This window comes from Neolamprologus brichardi, chromosome 11 (genome assembly GCF_056152115.1).
Source record: "Neolamprologus brichardi isolate AB-2024 chromosome 11, ASM5615211v1, whole genome shotgun sequence".
NCBI lineage: Eukaryota > Metazoa > Chordata > Actinopteri > Cichliformes > Cichlidae > Neolamprologus > Neolamprologus brichardi.
Window position 1 is genome coordinate 2932454 of NC_142114.1, and position 18363 is coordinate 2950816.

The 18363-nt window shown below is 42.8% G+C and overlaps 2 protein-coding genes across 2 annotated transcripts; one reads left to right on the plus strand and one right to left on the minus strand.

Annotated features, from left to right (window-relative positions):
- Positions 1 to 223: 223 nt before the first annotated feature.
- Positions 224 to 3765, plus strand: LOC118454583 (uncharacterized). Its single transcript, XM_035910004.2, has 3 exons — positions 224 to 388; positions 552 to 789; positions 873 to 3765. The coding sequence occupies exons 1-3, from the start codon at positions 224 to 226 to the stop codon at positions 2420 to 2422; spliced, it is 1953 nt and encodes a 650-aa protein (XP_035765897.2). The 3' UTR covers positions 2423 to 3765.
- On the minus strand, positions 2865 to 18086 carry si:dkey-34d22.1 (discoidin, CUB and LCCL domain-containing protein 1). Its single transcript, XM_006795933.3, has 15 exons — positions 17897 to 18086; positions 15065 to 15286; positions 13550 to 13687; positions 12198 to 12249; positions 12043 to 12115; positions 10792 to 10925; positions 10641 to 10678; positions 8673 to 8864; positions 8382 to 8494; positions 8101 to 8281; positions 7881 to 7973; positions 7615 to 7708; positions 7423 to 7466; positions 7227 to 7322; positions 2865 to 4437 (listed from the first exon to the last, which is right to left on the minus strand). Exons 1-15 carry the CDS (start codon positions 17997 to 17999, stop codon positions 4058 to 4060), a joined length of 1953 nt encoding a protein of 650 aa, XP_006795996.2. The 5' UTR covers positions 18000 to 18086; the 3' UTR covers positions 2865 to 4057.
- Between the last annotated feature and the right edge of the window lie 277 nt (positions 18087 to 18363).

Genomic DNA, 18363 nt, shown 5'->3' on the forward strand with positions numbered 1-18363 from the left:
AGAAAAGTTTATCAGTTTATCAGGATACAATAAATGCTATAAATTGAATAAATACATAAAAAATAATACAACTTACCAGTAGATATTAAAAAAATAAATAAACAAACGCCCGTCTTTTCTGAAAAAGAAGGGGAAAGCAAAAAGACTACAACTCCCGTCACGTGATTTAAAAATCCCGGAACTACAATGCCTGGTGACGGGATGTTTTAAGTGGGCTACACGGATGGTCGACAGCCGAGGTGTAAAAGCTGTAAAGCGTGCACTTTCTTTTATCGTTTCCAGCTTCGTGCTATCGAAATTTAAAACTTTAAATTCGTTGCTGTGGGTTTTGTGGCGCCAGCGGCGGCGTTATTTTGAATTCATGGACAAAGACAAGTGTAGCGATATTGTAAGTAAGCGAGTCTGTTGTTTGCTTTAGCTAAAACGTCACGTTTTCAGCCTATTTTGAGAGCAGCCAGTAGCTCACACGAGCCAGCTAACTGGACTGTGTGGAGTCTCTGTTCACTCACCACATGCAGCCTCTGCACTCATGCTTTGTGTACCTTTTGCAGCATGGTCAGTGCTCCTGGATGGAGATGCATCAGTTCCTCGGTGACCTTATCACATCTGGAAACTCCTCAAAAAATCCGCCAGATGTGCTTAATGCAGCATGGGGCGTGGCAGGAGGTGGTGCTGCTGATGGTGCTCTTGCGTTCAAAGCTACATCGCTTGAGCCACTTAGACCTGTTCAGGAAAAGATGGGTGCAGGGGCATCACAGAGGGCGAGAGAGACCAGAGACCGGAGAGAAGGTAGGAGCCGTGTAAATAAACAAGTCCACCTATTTTCTTGTAAATGTAATTTTCCTACTGATGTGGTTCGGTTTGTCCTTCAGCTTTAGATCTGCATCATGCCTGCACCTGCCCTGGCTGCCCTTTCTCCGGTCCCCCTCCTTCATTTGAGACCCTAACATCCAGACAGCCTCTGTCCTTGCCGCCACACTCAGAGACCATATCCCACCCAAAAGATCTCAGTATTGCTGGTCCAGTGAGCCTTAGCATGTGTTTACCAGAGTCCACCTTACCCAGCAGCACCACCACCACTACATCGGAGCTAGAGACGGGCCTGCCCAGCCGATCACAGAACGAGGATGTAGACAGAGGGACTCAGAGCCAGAACCAAAACTCTGATGTGCCTCCTTCAAGAGCGTCTTTGTCCCATCTTTCTATGTTTCCCCACTTGTGTTGTCACCCCAGCCTGCAAACCTGTACCCAGACACTAGGCCGCCAGGAGGGCACAGACTCCCCGTTTTCTCACACCCACGCTCACCATCACTTTCACCACCACCACTGCCCTTTAACGTCCTGTTTACCCTGCCCCCAGCTCGCCCACTCGCACTCTGCTCGGCTCTCTGGCGCGTTTCCATGCTTGTCTTGCCCTCACTCCTTTCATGCCTGTAATCAGGTGTGCCACCGCCAGCACAGGCAAGCACAGCAGCAGGAGGAGAGGGTTAGGACTTCTTCAACCTTGCTGTCATCACTGCATCTCTGCATGCACTGCTCCGCCTCATTTTCTAGACCGTCCCAGCTGCTACAACACCAGCGCTCCGAGCACGCTCACAAACCAGCCGGGTTCATTTGCACAGAGTGCGGCAGGGCCTTCAATTCACACAGCAACCTCCGCATACACCTCAATGTGCACACTGGTGCACGGCCCTACTCGTGCTCCGACTGTGGGAAAAGTTTCAGCCAGTCTGGAGCGCTGAAGATCCACAGGCGGATTCACACGGGTGAAAAGCCATATTCATGTGGCTTCTGTGGCAGAGGTTTCCCCCATCTGGCAGGGGTGCGTGCCCACCAGAGGACGCACACAGGAGAGAAGCCCTACCGCTGCAACCAGTGTGGCAAGTGTTTCACCCAGTCCGGAGCGCTAAAGATCCACACTCGCATCCACACTGGAGAGAGACCCTTTATCTGCAGCATCTGTGGCAAGGGCTTCTCCAACCGCTCCGGGATCCGTTTCCACTACCGCACAGTCCACGGGCTGGCTCCTGAGGTCACAGGGGAGACTGGAGGCGTGTACCGAGGACCCACAGGTCGTGCTTGTCAGCCCGGGCGCCCCAGAACTACACCTCCAACCGGCGCTGCGTTAAATGCACCCAACAGTCCAGGTATCGACTCACACGGAGTTCTGAATACTCGGGATTCCTCAGATTTAATTGCTTCTCATCCCGCCTCTACACCGATCAGTGGGAACGAGGGCAAATCTCAGCCAGAAGGAGCAAGAGAGGGGCTGCCGTATGCATGCGAAGACTGTGGCCTGCGCTTTAAAGACGCACTGTCCAGGAACAGACACCAGTCTCTGGTGCATTACTCCCACGAGGGAAGAGAGGAGGAGGGGCAGAGGGAAGAGTTCAGCACAGATGCTGAAAGTGAAAGAGAGTAAATTACTGCGGCTGGAAGATTATAACAGACTGAACATCTTATGGAATCTGTTCTTTAAGCAAAACTGCTTTCAAATTGGAAATTCAGTAATATTGCACTCCTTTTTAAGTGTTTTTCTGATATTTCACACTAAGATTGTGCTGAAAGTCAACGCTAAACCTTTTCTATTTAAACACTTTTAGAATTCATGTATTTTTTTTTTCTATTCTCCATCAGCTTTTCAGTCCTGATGCATGTGAGTGAAGTGTCGTGTATGTACAGATTTACCCCATTTTAGCAGTCCTTTATATATCCAGGTAAAAAAAAAAAAAAAATTTCCAAGAGAGCCTGATGTCCATCCATCACACACACCAAACCAACTGGTTGCTAACACGTCTGTGTAATTGTGCCTTATCCAGCAGTGGAAGAGGTGTAGTCCCAGTGTTGTATTATGATACCAGAAAGCATGTCACATTAATGCAATTTGATGGGCTTTTAGTAGCATTTTATTATGGGATTGAGGACTGCCACCTGGCTCTTTTTATACAAAATGCCTTGAAATAGGAATGAAATAGGAACAAGTACAATTGTATATGTTAAACATGGATCTGTAGTAAACATCAGTGTCACAGGTTTAATTAAGTTATTTAGTAACTTAATCATTTATAAAATCACATGTATTCTATACAAAAAACAACTTTCCATGGGATATAATATAAAGTAAAAAAAACAAATACAAGTATACAAATATAACTATTATAATTTTTCACTTAATTCTGTAATTCTGAGAAAGGTGCTATACAGCAGCAAAGGCCTAACAAACAAGGCCAGTGAAGGTGTTTTTTTAAAAAAAATGTTAACACTTTGCGATAACTCGGCCTCCAGCAGAGGAACGTACTCTTCCTCTGGAAACTTGTTTAACTAGACAGAATTTCGTTCTCCAGGAAAAGTGGCTGAAAGGGCTGTTCATCCAAGCAAAGGACAGTCCTTCCTAATTATGTCATCTTATTGCCTTTCGTGCCTCTGAGTTGTACTACAATCCAAGCAGTTATTTTTAGCTGTTGGTATGTTACCGGGTGATAATTATCTGCACAGACAAATAATAACACAGTCCATTGTTGCTTAACGTCTGAAGCTCGTGGCAGCCACCTAGTGGTTATGTGTAATTATAACAGTACTCTTTGTTACAGGTTACAATTTATAGTGCTTCATAAATGTTTTTGAAATGATACATTGTGAATACAATGCTTTGTAACATATTCATTTTTTTTTTTTTGCCTTAATTTGTGGAGAAGACTACACATACATTTCTGTATGTGCTTTTGGAAAGTGCAGTTATGTGATTAAACATTTCATCAAACAGTATCTCTGAGACAAACTGAGCCTGTATTTATTTGTGCAATATGAAGAAAAAAAAACTATCCCATACTTCCTTGATGGAAATATCTGCCTCCACGTGGCTCTCAGTGTTTAGTCTGAATACCCTCATATGCATAGTGACTTCCTTGGGTACATCACTCACGGGAGGTCCAGTTAGTGCATTCTGAACAGCACTGTCCAGCTCACTGTTCAACTTCAGACCACTCCAAGTGTTGCTCTGGTGCCAACACACATTTCAACTCCAAAGAGCCTTTTCCTGAGTCTAAGTTTGCTGTGCTCACAAAGGATCTTCGTATGTGTGTTTCTGTTGTAAAGAATCACAAGACTTGGGTTCTGCATAGACAGCACTGACTGGTCTTGGTCCATTGGCATGTAGCGCGGGAGTGCAGTAGCCATTGAAGAGCACCCTGTGTGAGGGGCAGTCATACTGACTGTGGCTGGATGTCGGTGCAGGAATGATGCTGGAGTCAGAGGGCTGATCTGAGAACGGAGTGGCATACTCAGGCTCTGGAGGAAGTGGCTCTGCATACTCGGGCAGGCAGCCAGGAGTATCATAATGGCTGCAGGTGAAGGGGGTAGTATAACACTCTTCTGAGGAAGGTTTAAACGTTGAGCCAACTTTATGTCCAATAGGTGTAAGAGCTGGCTCAGCATAGTCTAGGAGGATTAGAGAAGAAAAGAGAAAATGTAAATGTAAGAAAAGTCATACAAGATTTTTTTTTTCCTGGTCACCTGACATACAGCAAACCTTCGTGAGATCAGAGGTCAAACGTGTCATGATATTTGGATCTAGTATCTCCATATGCCGGTATATCATTTCCTAATTGTTGCCAATAAGAACAAAAGCAGCAGAATTTTAAGCACAGTCTTAAAGATCGACCTTTTATGAAATTTAATTACTATGTAAACTTACTTCACCGTAAAGAAGAGGTCAGAGGTCAAATGTGACATGATATTTCAAATCTTTATACAGTACTTTCTACATGCTGACAATACACACCTTACAAGGCTTTTATAAAGAAATAAATCATTAGGTTGACCTTCAAGACCTCAGTGCATGCAAGGTAAATTATAAATGGCTTGTTAACATGACCCCCTGCATTTCGAGCTGTGGTGTTTACAGTAGGGCTGCCACAAACGATTATTTTGATTTGATACATTTGAAAAAAAAAAAGCCAAACAATAACATTTTTAAGTTACCTAAGTGACTTGTGTTTAACCTGAGTAGCGAAAGACAGCGGTGGGTTTGAAAACGATTTGCCGGGAGTCCGGTGTTCTCGCGGTCTCTAGTGAGCCTTGCCCCCGGCTAGCTATCGAGCTAGTGGGTAACAGACGTCTCCGAAAACGTCGGAGCGCTTTTGAAAATATGTGGTGTCTTGATAAACTGAGCAGATATTTGAGGTTTACACAGTTACATTCTTGCCTGAAAATATGTTAAACGTTTATTTTGTGACCCAGAAAGAATAATAAGAGTAATATTAAAACTAACTAGCTGCCGCCATTGTTGGAAACTGAGCAGGGCTGCGCTATGAATTCTGGGACAGAGCTACTTCTTCTTCGGGGTTTAACGGCAGCTGGCATCCTTGTACATGCAGTGCTGCCATCTTCTGTTTCAGTCCGTTATTACACTCTTAAGTCCCACTACTTATTCCTGCGTCTTTTGTGATCTTACAAAGCTTCAAACGACTCCTCGACTATTAAATCAGTCGTCGACGATTTTGATAGTCGACGTAATCGTGATTAGTCGACTAATCGTGGCAGCCCTAGTTTACAGACAGAAACAGTGAAACACACATAAACGCTACCAATGACATGACCTACCTGATTGACCTAACTATAAATAAGACCAATAAGAGAGTAGCATCAATCCTGCAACTATGGCAGAAAGTTAAAAATCCAAACTGTTTTGATAAAAACACAATAAACTAGTGAATACATTTATTCACTCAGTGTTGCCTCATAAATTGGATTTGGCAGTTGATTAGTTCGAGGGGCCCGGGCACATTTACTTACATCTTACACATGCAGACTTTTACATAATGTTCAGGTTCTAAAAACTGAAGCTGCTGTATCCTATAGACATTTAAGGTCTGCTTTAGAAGCCAGCTTCTTGAAGTGCCTGCACAACAACAACAAAATCTGAATTTTAATAAAATCTGTTCTTCCCTTTATTCGTGCCAGCCAACCACAGAGCAGCCTGGTCTTCTTTCTGTCAGCTGCTGCTCCGTTTTTCTCTCCACAAAAGTTCAGTTTTATCTCTGCACAGCATCCAGAACGACTCTGGCTTATCCTAAAAGTCGCTCTGAATTCTGTGAGGTAGTTTTCCTCTGAAGACTTTCTTGGTGCACAAACAGACTCTACATTTAACAGAGTGAAGATATGCACCGCAACTCCCATCAGGGTGCTTTTAAAGTCATGGGATTTGTCGGCATTTCCGACCAGCAGAACTGTAGCTCCTAAAAGTTCTTGGTTTGCCAGATCAGTAGATCGCAGATCACTATTTTTATATGATTTGATGGTTTGATTGTTGATTTTGTTCATCTGGATGCAGCATTTTCAGTGAAATGCGACATCCAGATGAACAACATCAACTTTTTGTGATTTCCTGACCTGGATGACTGACCATGCATCAAGACATTTTTACACAAACTTAAACACACAGATACTAAAACATCTAGCAGCAGGCTACTTTCGATAATGGGAAAAACTCCACTTCTTGTTTACATCTTGCAAATCAATTTCTGGGAAACTTCTGCTTCTTTTCTACCAAATAGCTGTCTCTAGGACAATGCAGAGCGCTGCACGAGAAGTCTGGCCACCAACAACGTCTCATCCAATCGCAAGGATGAGGGCTGATGGTCTAGCACTTAGATCCATCCAGACTACTCTTTGTCCTCGCAGAAGACACCGTGGTGTGGGAGGCCTGGACTTTCAAGAGCACACAGGGAGTCTAAGACCCAGAGCTATTTTAATTAGACAGGCTTTACTGAGGGCTTTGATTGTCTTAGCATTGACCGTCTGTCCTGTTTATCACTGGAACTCTCAGAGAAGGGCCCCCTCACTGAGGGAAGGGGTAAGGGAGGCAGAGATGGGACTGCTGGGAGGAGGGGGGGGAGTAGGCTGAGTGCCCTGTATCGAGCTCCAATTAAAGGGTCTCTTTCAGTGAGCCTCTGTGGACCAAAGAAAGGAATGTTTATGCTGTGACCGGGTGATGGGCTGAGCCAGAGGAAAGAATGGACAGCCCGTGGAGAGAACTGTTTGCCTGTCAGGCTTGGCGTGAGCTACTCAAACTGACCACTGAAGCTAGAGACTATTAGAGCGGGAAAGATGGAGAGCCGAACACTTAGCAGGACAAATAAACTTCAAAGGTAGCAGCTGACGACACTTGCAGAAGAACAAAGCAGCACCAGCAGCTTCCTGTAATTGATAAAAATGTGAATTCTCACCATTAAGAGGAGGGTTTGGTAGTGCATCGTGGACGTTTCGAACCAGAGGGTACGACTGTGAGCCAGGAAAACTCTTTTCCTTGAAACTCTGACAATCTACACAAAAATCATAACCATAAAATTATTGCAACATTAAAAAGGATTCATAACTAAAAAGTATATTTAAAAAAAAGAATCTGAAAAGTGCTAGACTTACTTGTGGGGACAGAGTAGGAGTACTTCATTTGTGAATCTTTTTTCCTACAATTTCAAATAACAAAAAACGAACTCAGAGGTTAAATAAAATAATGAACGTTGATATTTAGTGACAGCAATCCATGTATCAAAAATCAGTTTCAGTGACAGTATGCCCATACAGGAAAGTTAAACATTAGTACATGTGCAGTACCTTCGCTTCAACCAGAATCCAGCCAACACACAACTGCCACATATCATCAGGCCGAGGGCCACGCCCACTGCTACTATTACTGGCTGACTGGAGCCTGCAAGAGTGCAAGAGAGTCTGCGTAAACAACTGAACAACTGCTGTTATTACAAAGTACAAAGTGCTGCCTATCAGATTAATGGCTATATTGCCCTGTTTGCACTGGTGTGACTCTAATCTACTTGTATAAACTTCATACAGGTGAGTTGGTGGATGACACAAGTACATACTCGGTTTTGTTTCAACTAACACGGTGCACTCAGTGGTGGTGGGAGTGGGGCTTGGGAGCAGTGGACCCGAGTTAACTTTGATGGACGGAGAGTCTGTTTGGGAATTATCGAGACAGGAAAACTTCACATCAGGAAACTCAGCTGCAAATCAAACCATGTTAAAAGCAAACAAACCAAACTTTATTGTGGATAATCTGGAAGCATATGAGCTACTGCCTACCACCGCCTGGTGGACGGGAAGACCTCGGTGTGGCCTTACTAACAGGACAGCCCAGGACCTGAATCTGAGCTGAAGCCCTCCCGTGCCAACTCAGCGGCTGGAGGCGGACAAATCGAGCCACCACAGGAGGAAACAAGCTATTGAGCACTCTGAGGTGTCCATCAGTGTAGGCCTGAAACACCTAAGAGCCACAAAGACCAAAATGAGTTAGCATCTGCAAGTCTACTGCTTTAAAAAGCTCAGGACGTTGGGGCAGTGAAAGCATTAAGTAGAACACCTACCTTTCTTTCTTTGCTTGCAGCATCTTTGTAAAGCTTCCAGTTCTTTCTATCCTTACTAAATAAAAGGATGTAGGATTCCATGTAGTACTCATCTGATCCCGCTGTTACTATTCCTGACAAAAGAGAGAACAACGCTTGTTTGATTTTGTTTCAGATCAATATTCAAAAAGAAATAAAAGGCTTCGTGGATTTTAAACAACAAAAATAGCCCATCTCTGATTCATGAAATCACAATAAATTGCTTAAACCAAGCATATTTTGTACATAAATACTTATTATTGTTATTTTTACCTGTGATGGTGCTTCTATCGCTCAGCTCCATCTCCACCCACGGGCTCTGATCACTACTGTCTGCGGTCCAGAGTAGGAAGTTATGGCTGAAATCATTATTTCTGGCGTTCCTTGACTTTGTCTGCTCTTGACTGTTTTTATCAGCAAAAGATGAGGCGTTTAAAGCAGAAGCAGCCAAGTTGTTGTTACACTCTGTTCACGGATCAAAGGAAAACAAACAAACTGATGAATTATAATTTGAGCTTAATAGTAACACTTGCCTACACGTTTTCATTATAAACCACACAGATTCATGTTCCCTGTGATGAACTGCATGAAATCGAGAAAGTAATGGACACTGTTTTGCCTTAAAAGTGAGAAGAAGAAGAAAAACCTAAACAAATAATGTGCAGAAATGTAAATCGTTTTATTTAAAGAAGCTAAACAGCAAACCGGTTGTTTCAGATAGTAATGAAGCCTTTAGCTTCAGCGAGGAAGAGCTGTGTTTGCATTCCCTGGTGTTTGCGCTAGTCCTGCTGTTCTCATCTTTTCTTTACTTCCTCTTTCCCACGCTGTCCAAGTCTTCTCGCCCGCTATTCTATCGTCATCACTCCGATCCACTCGGATTCCTGCCCACCACCCCTGGGTGAATAGGTGTCGGCTTCCCGTTCTTTAAAACTCACTGCAATTCTGTCACTCTGCCTTTCAGACTGTCATTCATGCAACCCATGTCCCCCCAGTCTCCATAACATCCTGGATGTTCAGAGAGTTTCATCCAAGGTCTTTGTTTGCCATCTGCTCCACCACCTGTGTTTACACTTCAGGGGTCCATCCTATTTCCTACCTTTGTTGGAACACCGCTCAGCCATGCCGAAGGTTGTCTAAACACTTTCCTCAAACATCGTGAACATTAAACGTCATCATCTGAAGTTATACAACCCCAATTTAAAAAAATAAATAAATAAAGTTGGGACACCGTGTAACATGTAAAAAATATGTAAACATTTTTAATAAACAAAACAAAAACAGAATGCAGTGATTTGCAAATCTCATAAATTCATTCACAATACAAAATGTTTAAACTGAGACATTTTACTATTATATTAAAAATATGAGCACATTTTAAATTTGATGGCAGCAAAACGTCTATTAAAAAATAATAATAAAAAACATGTTGGTACAAAAGGCTGGAAAAGTAAGTGGCTCTAAAAAAGAAACAGTTGGTGGAATGTATGCAACTAATTAGGTTAATTAGCAACAGGTCAGTAACATGATCTATTATTAAAAAAAGAGCATCATAGAGAGGCAGAGATTCATTAATCTGCAAAAAACGGGGTCTACAAATTGTGGAACAATTATTTTGGAACACTTTCTGAATAATGTTGGTTAACATAAACGTGTGAAGAGTTTCTCATCTACATGATATCATCAAAAGGGTCTGAGGATCTAGAGAAATCTGTGTGTGCAAGAGTAACGCAAAACTCTGAATCAGATCCCTGTGATCTTTGCATTAAAAGCACAAATGATTACATCATAGAAATCAATACCTCCAGAAGTCAATCTGTGAACATAGTTCACCATGCCATTCACAAGTACAGGTTAAACCAAAGAAGAAACCATATGTGGACAACGGTCGATGGTACGGGGGTGTCAGTGCATATTAAATTGAGGTCTCCACATCTATAAAGGCCCCACCAGTGCTGAAAAGTATATAGAGGTTTTAGAGCAACATGCACTCCCATCCAGATTACCTCTACTTCAGGGAGGGCCTTAATAATCTCAGCAAGACAATGCTAAACCACCTGTGAGAACAGAAAGGCTTCATGGTAGAAAAGTCTAGCTACTGAAATGGCCTGTCTGCATTCTGTACCTTTCACCAAATTTTGAGTTAAAAGAAGCAGATCCAGAATAAAATATGGCTTTACGAGATCAGCAAATCACTAGATTCTGTTTTTATTTGGGGTTGTGAATGTAAAGTCAGGCTCATACCTTGGACGAAAAGCAGCTTCTTTTCAGAAAGTGATCCCCTGTCAAAAGAAGTGAAAAAGAAATATTGATAATCAATACAAATCAGTTACATTAACTAGCAGCTAGACATTTCCACAAGATCTCATTTAAAATGTGGAAAACAAACACATACATTTTCGAAAGGACTCCATTGGCAAAGGTGGATTCATACAGCGTAAGGCTTCTCCCACGATTCACAGCGATATGGCCTCCCAGACTGTCAGATGTAGCTCCTGCATGGACTGCAGACTTGCACAGCACCGAAGTCTGTGGCAGAAGAGAGAAATGGAGCCTTTTCAGACATGTATTTGATAAGAAGCACAGTACAATATAGGGCTGCCACAAACGATTATTTTGATAGTCGACTAGTCACCGATTATTTTTGCGATTAGTCGACTAATCAGATCATCATCCATTGGACATAAAACGTACAGCTTATTGCACAAGCATGCATCTGCTCTTATATAACTATCATTAGCTTACAGCTTTAAGTGTTTAAGGTATGTGCTAACTAAAAATAAAGACAAGATGATAGTTTATTAAATTTTAATAAAATTTGCAGATTGTTTCGGTGAAGTTTAATAAACTCCTTGCTATCTAAAATATAACGGGACACCGGAGTATATTCTCGAGCATCTCACACTTCTGATAATCAGCTGTCTGTTTGACGTTTATTCAGCTGTGTAAAAACTATAACTTTAATCTCAGCCAAACCGATTTACTCAGGAAAAAATAAAATACTAAAAAAAGCCAAATAATAACATTTTGAAGTTATCTAAGTGACTTATATATATTTAACCTGAGTAGCGAAAGACAGCGGTGGGTTTGAAAACGATCTGCCGGGAGTCTGGTGTTCTCACGGAATCTAGTGAGCCTTGCCCCCGGCTAGCTATCGAGCTAGTGGGTAACAGACGTCTCCGAAAACGTAGGAGCGCTTTTGAAAATATGTGGTGTCTTGATAAACTGAGCAGATATTTGAGGTTTACACAGCTACATTCTCGCCTGAAAATATGTTAAACGTTTATTTTGTGACCCAGAAAGAATAATAAAAGTAATATTAAAACTAACTAGCTGCCGCCATTGTTGTAAACTGAGCTGGGCTGCACTATGAATTCTGGGACACAGCTTCTTCTTCTTCGGGGTTAACGGCAGCTGGCATCCTTGTACATGCAGTGCTGCCATCTTCTGTTTCAGTCCGTTATTACACTCTTAAATTCTACTACTTATTCCTGGGTCTTTTATGATCTTACAAAGCTTCAAACGAGGCGTTGACTATTAAATCAGTCGTCGACGATTTTGATAGTCGACGTAATCGTGACTAGTCGACTAATCGTGGCAGCCCTAGTACAATACAGCTTTTCCTAATGAAATCTGCTGAGCTTACATCTCTGTAACCATGCTCAGAGTTCCCCCACACGTCCCCTGTGACCTTCTGGCATCCTGCAGGGCAATACACGCTGAGAAGGAGCAGAAGAACATGTGAGAAATACTTGTAGCTCTACTGAATCGGAGATGAAGACGCAGAGGTCCACGGCTTACCTTAAATGCTGCGAGCTAAAATGAGATCCCCGTTGTAAACATGAAATGAGATCTGAAAACATAAACAGAAAACTTCAAACGGCGCTCCTCAAAATGAATCTTTTTTAACATTTTGACAGCATGTACGGGTGGACCATGTGTCTCGGGCTTGCATAACACCACCTCGGCGTTCGCTCAACCACACAAACAGACAACAGACTGTGTGAGACGGTCTGGGATGCTACAACTGTGCTATAGTCAGGCATGAGTGGTCATCACTGTTGATGTGACTAACGCCTTTGTTACTGCGAGCAAAGCAAAAGGTCCATGTGTGATCACAGCCAACAGACAGTGGTTTGTATGTCTGAGTACAGACTTAGCTCCAGACTCTGCTGGATTTCATAAACAACTGAGCAAAAACAGGAAACTATGATACATAGTGCACAGTACACAAGGCCACAGCCGGGAAAATTAAGACTTAGTCTGAATAGCCTATATTTAGACTAAGTAAGTAAGGCTACATGGTTATTTAAAAAAATACCCAAGGAGAATCTGATATTGTGTATCATTTAGTGAGATTTGTGGTTTAATCCATGAATAAACATACCGGGTGTATGTGTGTCACAACTGGCCGGGGTACAAAGAAAAACAAATAAAAAACCCCCAGAAAACAAGAAACAAGTAGCCGCTGGATTCAGAAGCCTTATATCGACGAATACAGGACGGCAGTGGGCTTGGAGTGGTTAACAGGCTGAAGAAGAGGAGGGGAGGAGAGCTCGAGACGGTCCAAGTGACAGACTGAAGCTTGAGGCCTCATTCCATTCAGCCCGAGAGAAGGAGTAGAACTTAGCAAACACGCCGGAGCCAACATGGAGGCGATGGAGGGTGAATGCCAATAAGCAATGACTCATACACTCACGCGCACGTCAACACACGGGCAAATGTGTTATACTGAAGGATAAATATTCACAGAACAGCTAGTGTTATGATTGTATCAGTGTAAACTTAAAAAAAGATCTCTCTCACAACCACACTCGCACCTATATAACATATAAATCAGGCAAATAACCATAATGTAACAGCTATAACAGCCTTGTTTCCCCTTTAGCTTCTGTGCTTTAGTGTGTGCATTTATTATATATGGTGCACAGTTGATTTTAAAATATTTCACAGGCTCATCCCTGGCCCTGCAGATTAGCCAAGGCCAGAAATGCTCTGGTGTTCTGTGGTTTTATTTCCTTCTGCGTCAAATTTACTCTGCTATAAATAAATGGTGAAAAAAAAATAAACCAATGCAATCGGAATAACAAAGAAGCTTCCATCAAAAGTTACCCAGCATGACATCAGTCAGAAGGCATAAATTATAGGAGTACCTGGCTGCTGATCTGTGGCATAAGAGAGCAGAAACCCTCGTCCAGAGCGATGTGGGCCCGACTTGAACATTATTGTTACTTCATTGCTATTAAATGTCACATTCTTCCCGGCTGCATCAAGCTTCCCGCACAGTGGACCTGTGAACACACATTCCCACAAACTACGTTTATAAAGCACAAGAACATAAATACGTCTGTCAGCACACACGCCGGTGCACTATAAACATCCATTTCCAGTCCTTAATAATGAAGAGTTGACAGTCTGTTAGACAGAAAAACACTAAAACAAAACAAAAAGAAGTTTCTATAAGAATGTGAGGCGCTGTGAAATCTGATGATGTATACAATAGTCAGCCTAGTGAAACATCTCTTGAATCTCTCAACCCTTAATTTGGAGCAACTTTTATGCCCTCAGGATGCGATGCAGCTGGTTGCGAAACCTACACGTCTCCTGTGAAATATGGTTTGCCTTTTCTGTCAGTGCATCAACACAATGGCATGTCCTGAGTGAGTTATACAATCCAGACTGGATGATCATCAGTAATGAGAGGGAACAAAGTCTCTGTCAGCAAGTATGTCAATTAAGATTTGATGAGGACACGGGAAAGTTCTCATCAGACATCTGGTGTGTGACCACATTTTTGGTATTCCCCTCTCCCTTAAAATGTGTATTTATACATTTTAAATTAATGACACAAGACATGTCGCTGTTCAGTAAAATAAGGATGAGAACAGTTTGACCTTTGACTTGGAGGGGGGTGGTGTCCCAGTCCTTTCAGGAACCATGAGACAATACCTGCTGCTGCTAAAACTAACGTGCATGTGCCTGAAAGAAAGACAGACTTTGATTTCATTTACTTACTAAAAACAGGATTTGTTTGGTTCATTGCCTCAGGGTAACATTATGCAGTTAGACCACTTTTCTTAGGGCAATGATGCTAAAGCAGTGCTTCTAAACTCTGATCCTTCCTTCCTCACTCCACAACACTTGATTATCTGGTTATCAGGCAGCTGCAAGCTTTTCATTCCCAGCTGCAAAGTTTGTGTGAGTGGGGGTCACAGGGAGAACCTGCGGGGTAATGTTTTGACAGCACTGACTGGTGGCTTAGGTGAGCTGGCAAACAATACACTAAAATGGACTTTTAACAACTTACAAGAAATGGACACAAAGTGATTTTATGAGGAAAAACTACAATTGGACAGTGAGGGTCATTCCCACAGTGGGGTCAGCAAACGTGATGAGAGTGACAGGGAGTGAAAGGAGACCCTAGAATCAGGTCTGAAGGGTCAGTTAAAGGCCATACCTATGTGATGTGTCATACAGTGTGTATGTGGAGAGAGCTTGAACTTGATGTTTATTAAAATAAAAAAGAAACATTTAAGTAAATTTGTTGACTGATATGTCAGAGACCCCCAAACTCTCTACAACATAGTAAATTCATTTATTCTCCCACCAAAAATGTTAACTTTATTATCTATTAATAAATAAATAAAACAATCAAGAGGTGTGCTCACCCAGGCTGTGCTCTCCGTTTTTGTCTGTGATCATCACAGAGCCATTGCTGCAGCCTGGACTGCTCTCAACGTCAAAATCTCCAAAGAGCAGTCGCAGCGTGCGCCCCTGTGGTACACGAAGCCTCCACTTACACCAGGTGTTACTGGGGTAGGTACCCGGATAGTTCTGGGAGGCTACGGTGCCCGACTCTGGTGCCAGCAGCGTATGTCCACAGCCATTACCTGACACAAAACAAGCACTATAAGAAAGCTACGACAAGAAAAAAAGGGCACAGTTCACACGGTAAAAATCAAGATTAACTTCTAACGACTTCTGATTTCCTTTTCTTTCAGTTTCATGTTTCCTAATCACTCACTTCTAAAACCGATACAGAGGTCTTAATCCGCGCCTCATTCATTTAAATTTTCCTTCCAAGGAGCCAGATTTCCTTGCAATGTTGTTAAAGTGGTCTTGAGCGACAGTGGCTGTCTCTTCACCGACGCTCCATCCAGACAAGAGGAATGTTTTCCTTTTATTTGTTTGTCAGGCCACTTAACGCTGACCTATGAAACATTCAAACATAAAAAAATACTGGTGCTACCACTGCTACCTCTCAGCCTCCGAACAGATGCACTTGTGGCATAAATTTGAAAATCCTGAGTGATTTTTTTTTTTAGAAAAGTTGACCACTGATATCAATTTAAAAATCCTTGGTGACTTCCTTCTTGAGTTATCATGTTTAACTGCTTAAACTTCTCCATTACTAACATTTTTTCCCGGCACTCATCTCAACATCTTTTGCCTTTTGGTCACAAATCTTTACAAACTGAGTCAGCAGCTAGTTGATTAATATTTTCAACTGTTCAGCTGCTGACGGCAGTGAGCAGAGTGCAATTATAGACCTTAAGGAAAGCCAAAATGACATAACCAGAGACGGCTATGTAACTGGCTCTCTTAATTAAATGCAAATATTAAAGGCTTTGTTAATACACCATTTCAAGACAGATGAGCAACGAGTCTAATCTGAGCATGTACGGCAGCTCAGGGCATGTTTATCCTTCTGTCATCACGACTTTTTGAAATACCAACGAGGGAAGAGCTCAACTGTAACACCTGTGACCTGCAACGTTGGATGCAGAGCAAAACATAATTGTTTAAGATTAAGTACCAAGAGGTGCTTTTCCCCAGGCAAAAGCAAGCAAGGAAAAAAAAGCATAGTGCTGATATACTACAGCTTGCTATGACTAACACTTGAAGAGGAACAGAAAACACAAACATTCAGACGGTTTAAGATTCCTGTTGGTCACCAAAAAAAAAAAAAGAACTTTATTCAAAATTTCCCACAGGAGTCACACAGAGATTGGTGTTGCGGGGGTGACAAGCTCAGACACCAACACTCCCCGCCCTCACTTTTCACTCCCCCAAGTAGTGTGCTCCAAGAATGGTCAAAACCTGACGAAGGCACCAGGGTCAGTCTGAGCCTAAACACCAGCGCTGTCCTTGCTTCCCTTAAAAGGCTCCTGAATATTTGTTGACTGGAAGTTACAGAGTAGCCTTCCATTCGCCCTGTGTCTCCTCCTGCATCAGCCGAGCTGGTCACCTCCTTCCCAACAACACTTCAGTTCCTCATATCATAAACCTTCGACTGTTATTGTCCCCCCTCAAGTCCCCAAAGGATTCCCTGGAAATACCGCAGCCACATACTGTAACTCTGGGCAGCAGAGCATGGATCTGTCACCTTCCGGAGGCCGGCCACGGGGGACTTTTCCCAGCTTTAAAGAGGGAGTAATTTTGGGAAATGTCTGGGTGACCAGTAATTGCTCCCCTGATCACTGGGCTGTTTCACCCACAGTCTGTTGGGTTCGTGTTCAGGCTGTTCTGACCTGTTTAGAAATCTCAGGAGCTAAACCACAGAAAGCTTGGGTGTTAGGATAGCAGACAGTCCATCAGAAACACGCCAGCAGTTTTCCACTTCATGCTTTGTTGGCAGGTCCTTACAGGTCCACACTAGCAGACAGGATGTTCACCTATGCTACCTGTCACTACATCGCCTTATTCAATGCCGGAGGTAGAAATGTTTCCCCCAAACCTAGGCCCCACCAAAGCTGGTGCATAGCATATTTGCTAAGTTAAATAATGATGTATCCAGGGCTTAATCATCTTCCGATGTGCGGAAATCAAAGCCCCAGAGACAGACAAAAACAGCACTGAAGATTTGTGGTATGGCTGACTGGTGGAGTCATAGTCTGCAGGGCAATAGCTTGTTTGTCTATGTTTATATATGGTCACTGTGATTCATAACAGGCCAGACTGATGTGTTGAAAGAAAGAAAAGGCTCTGGGAAAGGATTGCTGGGATCACTAGGTACACGGGCAAGGAAAGAGTTTGTAAAAACTGTTAACATGACTTCCAATCGGCGACCTTTGCACCTAAATACAGACACATTAATGCACTTTAATTCTGGCTTAGAGCCATAAAGATGATCGGAACAGCAAAATAAGTGTGGATGTGTACAGTGCAGAATACAGGACAAGGCATGGTGGCCTTTCCAATAATAGTTTCTGATGAAAATGCATTAAACAGCAATAGTTAGCAGGGTTATATGACAACAACTATCTTAAACACAGCAGAAATGTGTTTTAAAGGAGGCAGCCGACTGGGCGCTCATCCTACGTCATCAGTCTTGATTATTAATAATCGTGCGATTAATTAAAAAAAAACGGGGAAAACTCTTCAAACCTAGCGAGTTACTTATCAGCTCTAGTTGCAGCTAACGAAATGTGCGAAAATCCGTCTCCCACGTCACAATCCTTATCTTATCAAAAGCGTCAACATAACAGGCGTTTTCTTACCCTCCTGGCCGCGAACACACACCGAACAGACGCTTAAAGCGATCCACAAACCGGCAATGAAAGACTTCACAGCATCCCCGATGTTTTCGCACTTTGCGAGCATGATTTCCAGGAACTCAGCGAGAAAAAAGTAAGGTGCATGCCTCGCTGACTCGAGGGGTCTTGCTTCAATAAAAAGTTGGAGCACAGAGTACTGGATATTTACTATTGGTCACGAGTGTCGAACCCCGTCTCCAATTGGCTCTCCTGAAGCGTCAATCAAGTTGGTGTCCGGGATTCCATTCCCAAATAGGGCTGGCCTGATCCGTAGGTGTTCGCTGACCTGAGACCAGCCAGCGGTAGCAGTGCTTCTTATTTACTCTCATTAGAAACGATGGAAATGCCGAATCAAATCTTTATTTGAAGATGCGTGCGTGTCAAAGGTGGAAAGTGCAGTTTTAAAGCAAACATGAAACATTCAGAAACAC